Raw genomic sequence first — 18,844 nt, forward strand, 5'->3', positions numbered from 1 at the left:
GTTAGCTTAATGTGAAAAAAGGAAGGAAAATGAATGAATTTAGAAAAATCATCATGGAACATTCTGAAATAAAAAATCCAAAACATTCCAATATTTGAATAATGCATATATGTAGGCACAGCGAAACATGATAACATAATAATTATGTTACCACCCGCTTGTAGAACTAACAAATATGACCTAAAGAAGCTTACATTACTGAGACAAACACTAGAGACATTCTGCACTACAAAATGACAGACGTATACTAACAAAGCATGACAGAGAGAAAACAGGCGATCTTGAATAGTAAGGATCGTATAGTAAATACAAAAATTAAAAGTGGCGTGAGGATAACAATGCATGATATAAATATTTGTACCGGAATGACAAGATATGAGCCATATGGCTAGTTAAAAAGGCTGAAATACCATTGACAAAGGGTAGTAAATATAAATCAAGGGCAATTAAACTGTAAACCATTACAAAAAACACCATATAGGCTAGAAAAACATAGTCCATGGACGAAATAAGGTCGAAAAGGGATCGTTGTGCCGCCGCCATTGTCAATAAGATTTTTAAAAAGTTCATCACCGGAAAATCATACACTCACCCTCATCAGGCCTCCTCATCTATGACGAGCAAACCTTCCGACGAATCGGACATCGCCTCGTCCTCCTGGGGTCCAACGGGGGTCCTCTGACCAGGGGCCAAGTCCCCATTGGTCAAAATGACGGGGGAAGCACCGGAGTGTTTCCCCTTCTTAGCCATCTGGAATCCCTCGTGATCCATCTGAGTTCCAGGGCGCTTTACAGTGTGATGAGGTCCTTCGCAACCGTTCCCTCCGGTCGAGGGGCTTGTGGAATCCTTGCCGCTCCCTCCGGGCGAGGGACTCGCGGTCTCCATACCGCTCCCTCCGGGCGAGGGGCTCACGGTTTCTTCTGGGGACACCGTTGAGGTCACCTTCGCTGCGTATGATTGTTTCGCTGTCACTACAGGCCTTCCAGGACACTGGGCCCTTACATGCCCTACCTGTTGACAACGCAGGCAAATCGGCGGTCTCCCTGGAACAACTATCAGGGCTGTCTTCCCAAAAATCCTGTCCCTGTAGGGAATGGCATCTTGGTCACCCTCACGGATGACCATTGATATTATCCTCGTGCCAGTCTCTAACATCACCCCACTTAACTCATCTTTCTCTCTTTCGATAGCCACCACTTTGCCATAAATGCCATCGAAATGACTGGCGATGCCCTCGTCCGATATCCAAGATGGCAGCCACTGGACACGGATCGTAAGCCGTCTTTGGTCGCAACGCTCCGGTCGTAAACAAAACTGTCCCCTCTCCAGGTTGCCATTGTCCACAATAGCGTCCACCTGTTCCATTGACGACACCGTGGCGAACCAAGCATTCGGCGCCTCGCACCGGAAAACGGACCTGATATCGCTCCCGGGAACATCACAGTCCAGCAAAGCACGGACAATCTCAAATCTGGTGACACTGTTTCTTCTAGGGCGGAAACCTGGAAACGGACAGTGTTCCGGAGTACGTCAACGTCAACGTGACGATAACTCATGCTTATAAAGGCAAGAGAACGGCAAAGCAGCAAAGACAAATGTATCAGGTACACTTTGCCAAAAGGCCGAGAAGCGATACTGTATCGTGCTCCGATACTTCATTATATGGAAAACGTATTGTACTTTGTCACGGTGTTCAGAATATGTACAACCTTACTACTAGCTTGTTAACATAGAAAATAATTTCTGTACGATGTTTGTGGAGATGTGTTTTTGTTAATTGATAAATAGGATATATGTTTGGAGGCCGATTGCATGCAGGTTAGTGCAGCTGCACGAGCAAAACGTATCGTAGAACTGTCGATAAAGATTAGGCGACGTCGTGAAAACGTTGGACTACGTTTCATGATACCGTGGAAGGGAAGCAACTCGAATGAAAAGTTTTCATAGTAATGTGTCCTATGTAACGAGTAATATAAAATAGCAATAACATAATAATAATAAACGAACATGATTATTTAAACACGTCACCGGTACCGGATTAAATAATAATAAAAAAATAGAAAAAATGTAGTATTGCGACATTTGAAGAACTGTCGGATAATCAAGCAAAACAAGTTATGGTAGCAGAACACAGTTTCTCGGTGTGGCCATGGGTGATTGTTTTTGCTCATAACATTACCCCATTATAAAGGTTTTAATTAAAAATGAAAAAAAAAGATCCTTGCTAAAATTGGTCCTGTCATGTTTAAGTGGACAATGTGGGGTTTCATTTTTTTCAGGATAATATTTTAGCTTTGTGTTGGAGATTACTATTTGGGCAGTCTCGAATCCGTGTCTACGCACCAAAAACTAGCTTTACAGGAAGTGAAATTTTCATAGTGTTTACATGTGGTCATGTTATGAAGAATTTCCGAGTTGGAATTTGCTGAAATATAAGTACTTTGTTACCATGACAGTGTTGTTGATTGTAAGATAGGTGTTAAGAATTAAATTTTTTCTGGAAAGTTGTAGTGTTAGGTTGGAATTAGCAGTATTTTTGCATTTTTAGCATTTTTTCAGTAGGTAACCATGACAATCAAATGTCAGAAATCAGAGGAATCTTTTTTTTTTTTTTTACACAAATTTCATCTCTCTACTGTTAATGTAATTGTTATGTAGTTTATAAATATATATATATACATGTAATGATGTATTTTTCATAACCAATCTGCTATACCTGAATATCTCAAACTTGACAAATAATTTCAGGAAAAATGCAAATTAACTGTTTACTGCTACCTTATGGACTTAGTGAGGAAAACGGCAACTACATGTAAATGGAGTTGGAGGTAAATGATTCGTTCATAATACGCGTTGTTTGATCGTACCCGAGATTTTTGTGTATGTGTGTAAATGTATATGTGTATTAAGATGATAATATTTGTATTTGAAATTGAAATGGCGAAGTTTGAGGCGTTGGTTGGTGTGCTTAAGAATATGGCAATGGTATTGCGTGTGGGAAAAGTATAGTGAAAGTTTGGGTAAAGGTTATGATTACTTGTATTTGATTGTTTGGTGGAATGAAATGAAAGAATAAACTCCGTTAGATGCGTACGGCGTTCGCAAGAAGGTAACATGGTGAGTTGTTATACTAATTTTTGATTTGATTTTTTTCTCCTCCAATGGGAGGAGTGGGCCGTTCCCGGATGTACTGCAATACCAGGCCAACCCGTGGTAAGAGCGGAGCAAGCCCCTAACATCTCACCTGTGTCCAAAAATCAGTTTAATATCGAAGTACCCCGGTGGGGCACGTATCAGATATTAAGCTGATAAGAACAGATACTTTTTTTTGTTTCATAAAATTTTATTCATATAATTACAAATTAAAAACGTCATAGGAAATATCCTGATGACGCCATCAATACTGATTTAATACATTTGATCCAGCAGTACAATTGTTAATAAATGCCATTAGACATATGAACACAAATTACCTGATATAAATTGGTCCTGTCATGTTTAAGTGGACAATGTGGGGTTTCATTTTTTTCAGGATAATATTTTAGCTTTGTGTTGGAGATTACTATTTGGGCAGTCTCGAATCCGTGTCTACGCACCAAAAACTAGCTTTACAGGAAGTGAAATTTTCATAGTGTTTACAATATCTTATGCCTTAAGCAGTACAATTGTTAGTTATAAATGCCATTAAAACATATAACACAAATTTACCTGATATAAACAATATCTTATGCCTTAAATTTATCATTAAGATGATAATATTTGTACAATTGTTAATAATATGATTACTTGTATTTGATTGTTTGGTGGATTGAAATTAGATGCGTACACAAATGGGAGGAGTGGGCCGTTCCCGGATGTACTGCAATACCTGATATAAACAATATCTTATGCCTTAAAATTTATCATAGTTAGGAATAATAATTAATGACTATAATGGCAAATTGACAACAAGTTCTTCATTCTTTATAGAACAAAATATATCTGTGGTACACCAATACTCAATAAATCGTGCCAAAGAAAAACGGGAAAAGTCGGATTGAATACGAACTACAATCTTAGTTAACAAATGACAAACAAGAGAATCCGACGTAACAGTTTTCTTTTCAAATTTCTTGGCACAACGGATAAACCAAATGGAGGATAGGGACTCTGACAATAGGTAAAGAACGAGTGACTTCATCTTAAAGGTTATGCTAACAGGAGAATGAAAACGCCAAAGAGCCAAATTAGAGGGAATTTTGTCGTTAGAAATCTTTTTTATCCATGAACCAACAATGCAGATCAAAGGCTGAACAAGAGCACATTCAAAAAATAAATGTGGAATAGTTTCAAAACCATCACAAAAAGTACAATTTTTTGACAAATTAATGCCAAATCTATGCATCCGGAAATTAACAGGCAAAATTTCATGTACAATTTTAAAGACAACATCACGGGAATAGGTATCCAAGAACCCATTGGAAACATTCAAAAATACATGCTTAAAATCTACTGTCGGAAACACCTTCACAATACGAGGTTCCTTTATATCTTTTGATAACACTTTTATGTAAAAATCTTTTGTAGTTGAGGACTCCAGATTAAAATCCGGAAATTCCTTAACAAAGTACTGAAAAACTTTATTAACATATGAATAAAAAGTAGGACATCCCTCACTATGAGGAGCATTATTATCTACAAAAGTAAGAAATTTTCGTAGTTGTAAAGACAACCAATACATGGTGAATACCTTCCATTTCGCCTCAGAGTGACCATACAAAAATTGTTGACAATGTTTCATATGAAGAGAATGTAACTTTGCCTTTATATTAACAATAGAAAGACCACCACTCGTCGGGTTTGCATATGCTGTCGAGCGCGCAAGTGGCTCTGACGAAGAATGCCATAAAAATCGAAATAAAGTTCTCTGAAAAAGATCTAAATAATGGCTAGGCATTATAACAATAGTACCAGTGTACCAAATCTTGCTGCACGCCAGGACCTTTGTAACTAAAGATTTTTGTGTCAGTGATAATTTTCGAACTTTCCATGAATCTAAGGTCCTGGAGAATTTCCGAAATATTGGCTGCCAAATATCGTCAGGTGTTATATTATAACCCAACCAAATACCACATATTTTCAACTTTTCTACCCAGCTTATACCAAAGGGGTGATCAGAGCGTGATTTCCATTTTCCCAAAAACAAGCCTTTGGTTTTACTCAAATTAAGTTTTGAACCTGACGCCTTGCCATAAATATCGCACCAATAAAATAACTTTTTAATGGAAGAATCTGTACAGCAAACACAAGTACTATCATCCGCATAAAGGGAAATTTTAGCTGAGTCGGAGGAACCCGGTAATTTCATACCAATTATTTCAGGGTCGTCGCGAACTTTTTTAGCAAAGGGTTCCAAAACCAAAACGTACAAAAGGGGAGATAAACTACAGCCTTGCCTTACGCCACGAGTGATGGGGAAGGGGTCAGATATAAACCCATTAACAATAACAGAAGACATGACATCATTATATAAAATACTGACCCACTTAATAAATTCAGGACCAAAATTATAAGCTTTGAGCACTTTAAATAAAAAACTATAATTTACTCTGTCAAAAGCTTTTTCTTGATCGAGTGATACAAAGGCACATTTTAAATCTTTCTGATTAACATAATCAGCAATATTACGCAATAAATGACAATTTTCAAAAATAGATCGGTCCTTAATAGCACACGTTTGATCAGTATGAACAATATTACCAATTACTTTACTTAACCTATTAGTAATAACTTTAGACAATATCTTGTAATCGATATTCAACAGTGATATAGGCCGCCAGTTCTTCATATTGGTTGAATTACTGGGGTCCTTACAGAATAAAGAAATATACGACATTTTCTGAGTATAACATAATTCACCTCGTTCAAATATTTCATTATACAGAGAAACCAATTGATCTCCTAATATATTAAAAAATGTAAAATAAAACTCTTTCGTAAGTCCATCACAACCAGGAGATTTATTATTTTTCATGTGTTTTAGAGCAAACAATACTTCCTCTTTTCTAATTGGCCCCTCACACAAAAAACGGTCTAATTCATTTAATTTTGGAAGGTCTTCACAAAAAGAGTTAGCTAAAACAGAATCAGTATCCTCCTCAGAAAAAAGTTTAGAATAAAAATCCCTAAACGCAGCTAAAATACTACTATTATCCGAAACTGAGGAAGACTCATTTAAATCAATTTTCTCTATAATTTTTTTCTTACTTCGATCATCCTCCATTTTGAAAAAAAATCTTGATGATTTTTCTGAAAAATCTAAAAACTTGGCTCTCGATCTTATCATAGATCCCCGGGAACTATCAAGATGGAAATTATTAATTTGATTTTTAATAGAGTTAATCTGGTCCAAAAAATTACCCGGTGACTGCTTCTCTAAGACGTGTAATTTATTAAACTTGCACTGTAAGGATTTTAACACACTGCGCCTGACCTTGGCCTTCTTCTTACAATATTCAATGATGAAAAATTTAACAACAGTTTTACAGTCATCCCAATTATCTAACAATACAGGTGTATCTTTGACCAAATCAAGCCAAAATTCTTTAAAAGATATTTGAAAAGCCCTATCTTGTAACACACTATTATTCAATTTCCAATAAGAAGGACCAAACCTCGCTTCTGAAAATAATTTAATTTTTAAAAATACAAAATCATGATCTGAGGAACCAGACGGAAAAACCTTATTCTCTAGTAAATATTGTTTCAAACAACAAGAGATATAAAAACGATCTAAACGACATGAAACACCATTGCCACGCCACGTGGTCGAAAGTATATCAGGGAACATTGATCGAAAGGTTTCAAACAACTTAAAATCATGACAAATATTTTGTATCAAATTACACCCAGCAAGTCCACGGTCTGGATTACCACCTACCTTATCAAGAGCACTCTGCTCGATACAGTTAAAATCACCCGCAAATATCACAGGCCTTCTGCACGAAAAAAAATTTGCGATACTATCAAAAAATATCCGCCGCTCCCCTTCAATGTTAGGAGCATACACATTGACAATTCTATATTCACTATCGAGGTATCTGAAATCAATAAACATAGCCCTACCGTCCCTATCCAGATCAAATTTCTCTATTTTTACATCAATAAAAAACAACACAGCGGTGCCTCTACTTTTAAGTGTACCAAAATTCCAAATGGCCTTACATTTCAAAAATTTCTCAATACGCATGCCTACAGTAAGGTTAGATATATGAGTTTCTTGTAACAGCACAATGTGTATATTATTGTTATGTACAAAATCACTTAATTCATACTGTTTGGATTTTGATAAGAACCCATTACAGTTCCAAGTTATTATATTCATTGTATTATTATTCATTTTCAGATATTCAATAATTGGAAGAAGAAAACGCTAACCAATGGGTGACAGTGAAAGGACGACTGAGCGAGAAAAACAACCGCATCGATAAAAACAGGACAGGTAAGCACAACTCGGAAAAAGGTGAGTGTATTTACGGCCGAAAATAGCGAGGCACTGAATGTGACAAAAACACAGGTAAAAGAAGGCACGAGCGCGTACACGTAGCCGCGAGCTATAACAAGAACGAGACCACTGAACACCAGCACAGGTAAACGCCGCACAGGTAAATGTAGTGTTAGCTTAATGTGAAAAAAGGAAGGAAAATGAATGAATTTAGAAAAATCATCATGGAACATTCTGAAATAAAAAATCCAAAACATTCCAATATTTGAATAATGCATATATGTAGGCACAGCGAAACATGATAACATAATAATTATGTTACCACCCGCTTGTAGAACTAACAAATATGACCTAAAGAAGCTTACATTACTGAGACAAACACTAGAGACATTCTGCACTACAAAATGACAGACGTATACTAACAAAGCATGACAGAGAGAAAACAGGCGATCTTGAATAGTAAGGATCGTATAGTAAATACAAAAATTAAAAGTGGCGTGAGGATAACAATGCATGATATAAATATTTGTACCGGAATGACAAGATATGAGCCATATGGCTAGTTAAAAAGGCTGAAATACCATTGACAAAGGGTAGTAAATATAAATCAAGGGCAATTAAACTGTAAACCATTACAAAAAACACCATATAGGCTAGAAAAACATAGTCCATGGACGAAATAAGGTCGAAAAGGGATCGTTGTGCCGCCGCCATTGTCAATAAGATTTTTAAAAAGTTCATCACCGGAAAATCATACACTCACCCTCATCAGGCCTCCTCATCTATGACGAGCAAACCTTCCGACGAATCGGACATCGCCTCGTCCTCCTGGGGTCCAACGGGGGTCCTCTGACCAGGGGCCAAGTCCCCATTGGTCAAAATGACGGGGGAAGCACCGGAGTGTTTCCCCTTCTTAGCCATCTGGAATCCCTCGTGATCCATCTGAGTTCCAGGGCGCTTTACAGTGTGATGAGGTCCTTCGCAACCGTTCCCTCCGGTCGAGGGGCTTGTGGAATCCTTGCCGCTCCCTCCGGGCGAGGGACTCGCGGTCTCCATACCGCTCCCTCCGGGCGAGGGGCTCACGGTTTCTTCTGGGGACACCGTTGAGGTCACCTTCGCTGCGTATGATTGTTTCGCTGTCACTACAGGCCTTCCAGGACACTGGGCCCTTACATGCCCTACCTGTTGACAACGCAGGCAAATCGGCGGTCTCCCTGGAACAACTATCAGGGCTGTCTTCCCAAAAATCCTGTCCCTGTAGGGAATGGCATCTTGGTCACCCTCACGGATGACCATTGATATTATCCTCGTGCCAGTCTCTAACATCACCCCACTTAACTCATCTTTCTCTCTTTCGATAGCCACCACTTTGCCATAAATGCCATCGAAATGACTGGCGATGCCCTCGTCCGATATCCAAGATGGCAGCCACTGGACACGGATCGTAAGCCGTCTTTGGTCGCAACGCTCCGGTCGTAAACAAAACTGTCCCCTCTCCAGGTTGCCATTGTCCACAATAGCGTCCACCTGTTCCATTGACGACACCGTGGCGAACCAAGCATTCGGCGCCTCGCACCGGAAAACGGACCTGATATCGCTCCCGGGAACATCACAGTCCAGCAAAGCACGGACAATCTCAAATCTGGTGACACTGTTTCTTCTAGGGCCGGAAACCTGGAAACGGACAGTGTTCCGGAGTACGTCAACGTCAACGTGACGATAACTCATGCTTATAAAGGCAAGAGAACGGCAAAGCAGCAAAGACAAATGTATCAGGTACACTTTGCCAAAAGGCCGAGAAGCGATACTGTATCGTGCTCCGATACTTCATTATATGGAAAACGTATTGTACTTTGTCACGGTGTTCAGAATATGTACAACCTTACTACTAGCTTGTTAACATAGAAAATAATTTCTGTACGATGTTTGTGGAGATGTGTTTTTGTTAATTGATAAATAGGATATATGTTTGGAGGCCGATTGCATGCAGGTTAGTGCAGCTGCACGAGCAAAACGTATCGTAGAACTGTCGATAAAGATTAGGCGACGTCGTGAAAACGTTGGACTACGTTTCATGATACCGTGGAAGGGAAGCAACTCGAATGAAAAGTTTTCATAGTAATGTGTCCTATGTAACGAGTAATATAAATCAAAGTACTGAAAGTACTGAGAGGCTAAACGTATTGAAAAATATATTCACAATTAACGGCTTAGCTATATTACTTTCCCCATTCTCCTACACTTTGGAATGCAAAAATTATTACAATAAAAGAACCAGAGGCTATTTTCCTTAATTTTAAGCGATTTTATATCTTCTTTAATTCTTATTTCAAATTTGACGACAATAATGTGAACAAATCAAAATAGGTAAAAAAATAAAATCGCAAAATACACACAACCATATATTCATCGCCAACAAGCCAAATGATAAATAGCTCTGTGATGAAGTTGACTAAATAAAAACTTTGAAATCCCCAAGATGTTGCAATTACTATCCTATCAATATGAGGATTTAGACAAATCGAAATGACTTTATACCTACTTCTCGATTTTAAATGTATTGCAAAGTAATAGCCCTTTCTTATTATTATTAAATTTGTAGTTGAGGAAAGTAGATAAAGTGCACACAGCATTTCAGATAGATAAAAGTGTAAATAATTACATTAAATGTATTTACATGCCTATCTTCCTTGAAGTATCATGGTTAGATTTTTATTCCAGTAATTATATCTATAAAGACATAGTTCTATGAGATTAAACTACACTTCCGTATATATACAAAATTTACAATATTTTCACTATAGCTACTACTATTTCTGATCTCAAATGTATTAGATAATGTCACCATGATACGCAAAATGAATACATATGTTATGGAAATATTTCGTTCAAGGTAATTGATAATCATAGACATGAATTTTTTTATACGCGCTTTGTTTGAAGGAATATTTTCATTTCAAGGAACTTTGATACACATTAACAAACCTAGAGAAATCAGCACAATCAACCTTCATCAAATAAAACTAAAAGACAAAAAATATAAGTTATAACAAAGTCAACATCATGATCAGTACAGTATTAAAAATATATTTTTCATAAATCATGAGCACCAACTGTACCTTGCCTACGAAGCGCAAACTTTTTATCTACAAAAACTTTAGAAAGTGTCATGGCGGTGGGTGTGAAAAACCTGAAAAAGTGTCATATCGGCGGGTATGCGCGTGGGACGAACAGTCCAATTTTGTTACTTCTAATGAGGTAAAATGATGTTATATATTAAGACGATCTTGCCACAACGACAAGGATTAAAACAAAATTGATGTTCTGTTTGTAAGTTTTGTTTGTTTATAAGTGTACGCTTACGTCATGTCGAGAAGGATTCATAAGCCGCCATACACCAAATACTCTGTAAATCAAGTCACGCAGTTACAATAAACTTTGAAGATACAAGAAGCCATTTTTTTGCTTACTTACGGCAGTGACGTATCTCTGCTTACGGTTAATATGGTTGTTTTCTAGGAATATTCACAGCAGGCGATAAGAATCACGTCAGCTCGATCTTCTTCAACAGCAATGGTCGGGGATGTCTGTGAGCAAATTCCGTAAAATATATTGTTAAAAATTTATCAATAGTTCAACCACACTGTGCTTCTTTTTTGAAATATAAAGTAATCGTATTGTTATTAAAAAATAAACTAATTTTGGATGCTTTTAAAATAGCGATTTAAAACATCGCGGCATTATTTATGCAGAAAATTGCCGCAAGAGGGCTCTAACTCTTTTCGATATTTCAGCCAATGAGAAGGCTAGGATCGGTAAATTTTGTCTGAAAAGCCGTCGCAATAGGCTGTACGTACGGAGTACGTTTAGTCTAAAAAGAAATAACATAATAATAATAAACGAACATGATTATTTAAACACGTCACCAGTACTGTATTAAATAAAAGGAATAGATAAAAAATTGATATCATTTCATTATATTGTTGCACTTGGTATTTTGCGTGCACTCTAGATACAGATTAATGACAAAGTTGATTTCTTAGTCCCAATCTAATGTTATGTATCTATACTTAATATATACGTCCCTGATATTATGCGTGTACTGAAAAATAAAGTACAATGTTGATTTCATGGTCTCGTTACGTATGTATAATGAAGTGTTTTTACACTACGTACATGCGTGTTCTCTCTATATATTTCACTAAAAAGTTGAGTTGATAGTCACATTATAACAAGATGGATATGCTATATAATCTGATACATGTACACATGTGCATGTAAGCCATACATGTATTGTTTGTTGTGTAATCGTGTGTATATACTGTGATAACATTATTTTTCTAATATATGTGTTTGTTTACATATACCCTATTGTCTGTATATAGCACTGGTGGTTACCTGTGATTATGTGCTCAGGTGTAGGACACCTGGCTGTCTTAGGCCATGCATGGGCACACATGACCTATAACCCCAGTGAGGGTATACACTGACCGTTAGTATCTCCTTCTGGAGAGCTGAAGAAGGAGAGGAGAGAAGCACATCTTGCTATGACACAAGCTCAAATCATGGTACGTTTATTGGTACAGATCCTCATTATTCTGTGACTTGGTAGTAACCAAGTAGCCACCACCAGGTACCCTTACATAAGGGAGTGGTGACTAGAGGTTTACCAATCACATCTGGTGGGGTACCTGGTTTTGGTAGCTACCAAATACCAAGTACCAAGTACCTACCAAGTCCCCTGTATGGTAACTTGTTGGTGTCACAGAACCAAGATGTCTGGTTGGTGTGACATTATTTTACCACCTGTCACGTTGTAATCTAAACTATAGCAATAAATATAAATGTAATGTATTGTTTTCTTGTACTTTCGCAGACCATCACGGGCCATTAAAAATATTTGTGACAAGGGAAAACGTTACAATATTCTGAGTGTTTTGTATTACACGTTTCATTTCTTTTGAAATCTTCATTTTGGAGATAATAATGATGATAATGATAATAATAAGAAGAAGGATGCATTGGGAATGCTACACGAATAGTTAAAAACCACGTGTTGTTTCAAAACAAACTTCTATATATAGGAAGGTAATATTGACCAATCAAATAGTGTATTTCATGTGCTATCACGGTAACCGTACTTCCGGTAGAATCTGTGAGGATGTTCGTGAGGCTGACTTCAACTTGATTAAAACTACGTACGCCGACGGTATGAAAGATAGTATTGTATGGAATAACATAGCAATTGTATTATAGTCAAGATATAGATATTTCTCCAAATACAAAGAAGCCTCGAAGTTTGTTCATGTTAATAGCAAATTCAGAATCGTAAATGGCTCGGTGACACCGGCAATCTTGGACTGTTATTCTGATACCGACAACAGTAGGTAAAGCTTAGGACCGATGTTTGTTTGAAATCATTGGTGATGAAGGAAGAATCAAAATTCAAATTCAAAGCCATTATCAATTATCTTTGCAATTGGCCTGTTAACATATAAAAATGATTATAAATTTATTTATTTGATGATTGTGACAAGGTTGGGAATATCATTGCTAGTAAAATGAGGTTGGACGTTTTCTTTTCCAAAACACGGGTATCTGTACCTGGATTGTAAACAATTCAAGTAGAATCTGTCTACTATGCATCATGCTGGATATGTAAAACTACTTGCCATCAAATGACAATACATCTGCATTGTAACTTAATCTGTAGGGATTCTGACTGTCTATCCGCGATTTGATTTTGTCTTGTCACTTGACCGGTAAGTCAGAATTCCTGCTCATAGAATAAACCCAAACATCAGCGACCCCTGTAAGGGTCGGCGTTCAAGCAATGTTTTATATAGCTTACAACAGTGTGACAGTTACAAATCATACACATTTTTATTACCAACTACTGACAGTTGACAATACATATGTTTAAATTAAACACTTCTGGAAAATTTTTATATGTCTGTTAGCTGTCTATGTAATGTTATCGTCAGAATTATCAACTTCCTCAAAACTACGAAACATTCATTTGCAACCTAACATTACATACAGGGTTTTCCATAATTTTGTTAGTAGTAGGCTGTGTAGTGAAAGTAGGAGGCTGGCCTGCCGTGTACGTGTAGTCGTGTACAGAACATTATTACGGAACTGGATTGGTGTAGGCGGCCAAATGATCAAAGTAGCCGGTCAAATTGGCGGATGACCGACTCTTATGGAAAACCCAGACATAGCATGCACAGGTAGTTGTTCTCGGTCTCGCCTATATTCTTGCCATGGTGACTGCTACCAGTTGTTGAACTTGTGACATCACATTCGATAGAGTCCCACGCAGCAGGAGTCACTCTTTGGCTGATTACAAAGAAGAAGTAAAAGGTCAAGTGAAAATCATATACTTTACATGTCAATATCTAGGTATTGGGCCAGCTGATTTTGAGTTTTAAACCTTGTTGATTTTAGATCATGAAAAATGATTCTATATTCATTTCTATTTTCCATTAGGGTATACATTAAGTGATTCTCATTCAACTTCACACACTTATAAAGCATCAAAATATCTTGGACATGTGTGATTTTCAGGGTTATCGAGTCAAGGTTATGTCACAGTAACTAGTTTTATTGATTGTCGGCTATCTAGCAGCTTTTCTCCTTGATAGATTTTTATTTAACTTAACACACTTTTAAAACACTAGATTGTCTTGCGCTAAAGTTTCAGGATTGTTTGTTTACAGGTCAAAGTCACTGTTACCTATTTCTAGAAAGTCGTTATCAGTGCTTGGATGATTATATTTCTTACAGGTTTTTGACCATTTTTGACCAAACCTCTTACACATGACCGTTTCCAAATTATCACCTAACAGCGCCATCATTATAAATTATTACAGTGTAATAGCTTGTGTGTGTGATTTGGGGGTGGGGGTGGAAGGTGACATTATTGCTTTAGTAATACTAAATACATGTTTGTCGGTCATTTCTGGAGATCTTCCTCATTTTTTTTTCATCTTTTTATTTCATAGCTGGTAAGCTTATAGATACAAAATAAAATGTGTTTCCTCATTGGATGATTATTTTTTCATTTCTTAGTTTTCATTTTGATCCAGTAATATGTTTGTCTACGGCAAATACGGATGTATATTGTTCAGTATGTTGGTACTAATATGTACCGTTAAACTTTGTTTGCTATTTCACAGAAGCTGTTGAGCAGAAAATTGGTTGGGATGTAATAGATAAAATTCCATCAGAGTGTTGTTATTTTTCTGCTAGGTCAATATTCAACCTGTCAGTCACAGAGTCTATTTTCAATATGATTGTCATCATGGTTGATCCTTATAACCACTCGTATATATAGCAGGCTTCACCTCGATGTCCACTAGTGCCATGTATTTAGCTCAAACTTGCCTGAAATGATCCTTTATCATAAAGAAGATATTTCGCGATATTGTGACTTTGTATTTGAACATGTTGAATATATAAACGAAATATATTTTGCAGGAGATACACAGTGATGTCGGACATGTTTACCTGCTCTGTGTGTGGAGGTGTAAGCTACACAATACTGGATTTTCTCAATCACAAAGCACAGCGTAAGCATATCTCTGACTTTGGATTCGTTAGATTTTTCCTAGGAATCTCTCCAGTCCTAGATAATTATTATCACTTTGTTATCTCATTATTACATATGTATGTCACATGTTATGATCAATAGATCCCCAAAATTTTCAATACTTCAACAAAAGATACAATTTAAAAATTGTTCGGGTAAGAACATTTACGACAACACAATGTATTCATAATAAATCTATGTAGACCAACCAACACATCATATTTATTGTAATTGAATCTCTTGTAATCCAAAGCGAATCATTGGCACTCCTTAATCCTTAAAAAGAAAATATAATGGTGTTGGATCAACCCTGGAATTGTCCTTTCAATATTGTCCATAAGCTGATATAATTGGAAAAGAATATGAAGCCGTGTTGGAATTTTTTATTCAGTGTAATAGTCAAAAGGGTAAACATTGCATATGAATTGTGAGTATGAAGTTATGTTTTGGCAATGGTGAAGGTTAAAGTAACATAATTAAAGACAAAGTTGATAAACATACGAAATTGCTTTCCAGGGCTAATATTAAATCTTATTGTTACGAAGCAATATCACCAGGAATGTCATCATTTTCATATTGTTAAAGGTCAAGTGGTTGAATTTGATGCTATCGTATGATGTATATGAATTAATTGTGTCTCGAAATTTTGAGGCTACATATAACTGGTGTGATGAATTAAAAGGTACACGTAAATAAACGTCATACAAAATTATATAGTTATAGTTTGCTCGTTTTTCAGATGCAGCCCCTGGTGCAGGAATACATTGTGAGTTCTGTCAGATATCTTATGCTAGATATATCACCCTGAAGGAGCACTATCGCATCAAACACAAGATAATCTTCTCAGATGACAGCAGCCAAAACAGATCTGTGGCCGGCAGTCGTCAATACAAACATAGAAAAAAGACAGAAAATACTAGTGACCAACTTCAGTCAGAGACGGAAAATGATGGTCAAGTCACACAACCAGCTGAAAGTGGGTTTGCTGTCATGGAAAAAAAGTCTGAATTTGATGACATTGTTAATACTATTGAACAAACATCAGAGCAAATCACTAACATTCAGGATATTGCTCAAAAAAGTTCTGGTCTTGATACAGTACAAACCAGTCAAGGACTGGAGTCCACAGCTGTTATCATAATGACATGTAATAATAGTGATATTATCCCCAGCAAAGCTTTGGACACACATCCCATTTCTCATCTTTTAGAATCTGGTACAGATGCGAACTTCAATGCATCAGCACTATCCTGTAACATGCCCCATTCAGGGCCAGACATAGATGAAGCACGTTTAGTACATAGATCAAACCATTCTCATGAACATGAAGAGTTCTTATTCCCAGATCAAAATGCTGTGCATGTTGTTATGGAGAGAAGTAGCCATGACAGCTTGATAACAAATGGAATCTGTTCTCTTATGACAACTTCAGACATCCAAGACAAAAGTTCTGGCTTGTCACAAAGTTATGAGGATTTTAACATGACTTCAGGAAATGTTCAACTACCGTATGGTATGCAGCACCCTGGAGATCTGTGTGAGCTTGGGTCTATAGATAATGATTCATCTGTCCATGTGATTGTGGAGAAAAGTGACTCACTGACTAATTCAGCTTTGGTCAGCAATGGAGAGTTGATGAATTTATGTAATGGGGATGACAATGGAAATCTGATTTCGGAACAGCTGAATCAGACGGATACAGAACTGATATCTGGCGCTCCTGTACTTGCAAAATCGGTAACGGATGACTTCCACTTTATACTCCTTACAGACTTAGTGGAGGGAAATTCCATCACATACGGTAAACAAGCTTTCAGGTGCTTACATTGTGACTACCAAAGTAGTTGGAAGAGTGGACTGTGTCGACATATGCGAGAGGAACATCCAGAGACTTTGTCGCTCCATCAAGCCATCCAGATTAAAACAGCACACACAGACAGCAATAGAACAGTGATGAAAATGTCTGAGTATACAGCAATGCAGGTGATGTGGAAAAATAAGGCTGCTCACCCACGGTCACGTGGCGTGGAAAAACAGGACCTTCCTGGAAACTTCACGTGCCCCAAGTGCGACAAAGTGTTCAATAGACTTCGGTATTTGAGGAAACATCAGATTGTTCATCGGACTGACCAAAAGTTTCTTTGTGATGAGTGTGGAAAGGCATTCAAAACAAGAGCATACTTAAACCAACACAGGAAAATTCACAAAAAGGAAGCCTATAGTTGTAATCAATGTGATTTCACTTCCTCTATAAATACTGTGATCCACGAACACAGACAGATCCACAACAAGGGATGTGTGCTATGTGATATCTGTGGCACAGCTTACTTTGATAAATCCACTTTGGCCAAGCACAAATCTGTTCATGATATGAGTCGTCCATTTCCTTGCACCTACCCAGGGTGCACCTGGCGTTTCAGAAATGAGGTGATGTGTCGAGCACACGTAAGGAATCACACAACTAAAGGTAAATTTAAGTGTACTGTCTGTGGCTATATCTTTAGACATAAACATCATCTTCAAAGACACGAGGAAAAAATGCATGGCATAGCAATTCCAAAATCTTGGTCAAAGAAAAATATGGAGGAAAAGAAATTAGACACAGTTGAAGAAATCACAGACACTGTCAATCTAATTGTTGACCCAGATATTAGCTCTGATCATCTGAATCTCCAAAATGCTTTACAAACAAACCAGCTGGTAATTGCCACAGACAGTGATGGGAATACAATCAATTATGAAGTGGCAGATATCGCGATGAATGTGGCTTACCAGACATTACTGGCAGGGACAGATGGACAGTCGGTAGACACAATCCTCATACCTCACCAGGCAAATGATTGTAGTCATATTGTACTACAACAGGAAACAGAAGCTATAACGGAAACAGTGCAATAGTAATATGTAATCAGTAGAATACAGGTTACCTTTTTTCTAATTTTTCTTATTTAAACTAAAGTGCAAATGCATCGTAGAATACCAGTAGTAATTGAGAAGCGTTATTAAGAAGATTAGTTTAGAGAAAGTCTAGGGATATTTTGTATGTTTCTAAATTTTCAGATGTAAATATGATTGTCATTTAAAATGAAATTGGTGCAGAAATATTGTTTTTGATGATATATTACAATGATTTTCGTTTTTTTTTCAACTGATATTTAGAAAGTAATGTTAATGATATAACACAACTCAGGTTTTAGCTCTCATGAGCTTTCAAGATTCAAATTTGGACTTCTATGCATGTAACATATCACTATGTCCATGCATGACTACTTATTTTTTCACAGGTGTTTTTGTACTTTAAAGTGAAAAGTTTAGGTCACCTGACACGAAGTTTCCAATGACCAATCGCAATCGCCTTTTGTTTGGCATCATATGTAGTCCGTCCCAAAAAAAGTTATATTTTCAATGTCCCTGTATCAACTTAAAGGAAATTTTGCATTTCCTTTTGCAGCAAACTTTCATAGCCATAGGTGAACCAAAATTCTGAATTATAGGGTCTCAATTGAGATGATTTACAAAAATTGTGAATTTCATGCCATAGGGTCTCGCATTATCCCCCAGTCAGGAGATGAAGTTTACAATGGTTTTATATAAAACTACTTTTTTGTTTAGTGTAATTCATTTAATTTCCAGTGGAAATAATTCAAACGTGGTCAGATTATTAATTTGGGTTTTCATGCTTAATGTTATGCTTATTTGACATTTACAGAACATAAACAATGTACCCCCAGTACATGTAATTCAGATCGTCACAAAATTATTTCTGTGAA

The 18,844-nt window shown here is 37.0% G+C and overlaps 2 protein-coding genes and 2 pseudogenes across 2 annotated transcripts; 1 reads left to right on the forward strand and 3 right to left on the reverse strand.

The window, feature by feature from the left end:
- Positions 1 to 597: 597 nt before the first annotated feature.
- On the reverse strand, positions 598 to 1,556 carry LOC132543245 (uncharacterized; annotated as a pseudogene).
- A 1,609-nt stretch (positions 1,557 to 3,165) lies between these two features.
- On the reverse strand, positions 3,166 to 3,347 carry LOC132543266 (U2 spliceosomal RNA; annotated as a pseudogene).
- Positions 3,348 to 8,251: 4,904 nt separating this feature from the next.
- Positions 8,252 to 9,211, reverse strand: LOC132543257 (uncharacterized). The gene has a single exon (XM_060206739.1). It carries the CDS (start codon positions 9,209 to 9,211, stop codon positions 8,252 to 8,254), a length of 960 nt encoding a protein of 319 aa, XP_060062722.1.
- Positions 9,212 to 12,637: 3,426 nt separating this feature from the next.
- LOC132543250 (zinc finger protein 527-like) lies at positions 12,638 to 18,259 on the forward strand. The gene is made up of 3 exons (XM_060206734.1): positions 12,638 to 12,692; positions 14,963 to 15,054; positions 15,814 to 18,259. Exons 2-3 carry the CDS (start codon positions 14,976 to 14,978, stop codon positions 17,970 to 17,972), a joined length of 2,238 nt encoding a protein of 745 aa, XP_060062717.1. The 5' UTR covers positions 12,638 to 12,692; positions 14,963 to 14,975; the 3' UTR covers positions 17,973 to 18,259.
- Positions 18,260 to 18,844: the final 585 nt, after the last annotated feature.

This window comes from Ylistrum balloti, unplaced genomic scaffold (genome assembly GCF_031769215.1).
Source record: "Ylistrum balloti isolate Yb309-2 unplaced genomic scaffold, AGI_CSIRO_Ybal_v1 Utg369746, whole genome shotgun sequence".
Classification (NCBI taxonomy): domain Eukaryota; kingdom Metazoa; phylum Mollusca; class Bivalvia; order Pectinida; family Pectinidae; genus Ylistrum; species Ylistrum balloti.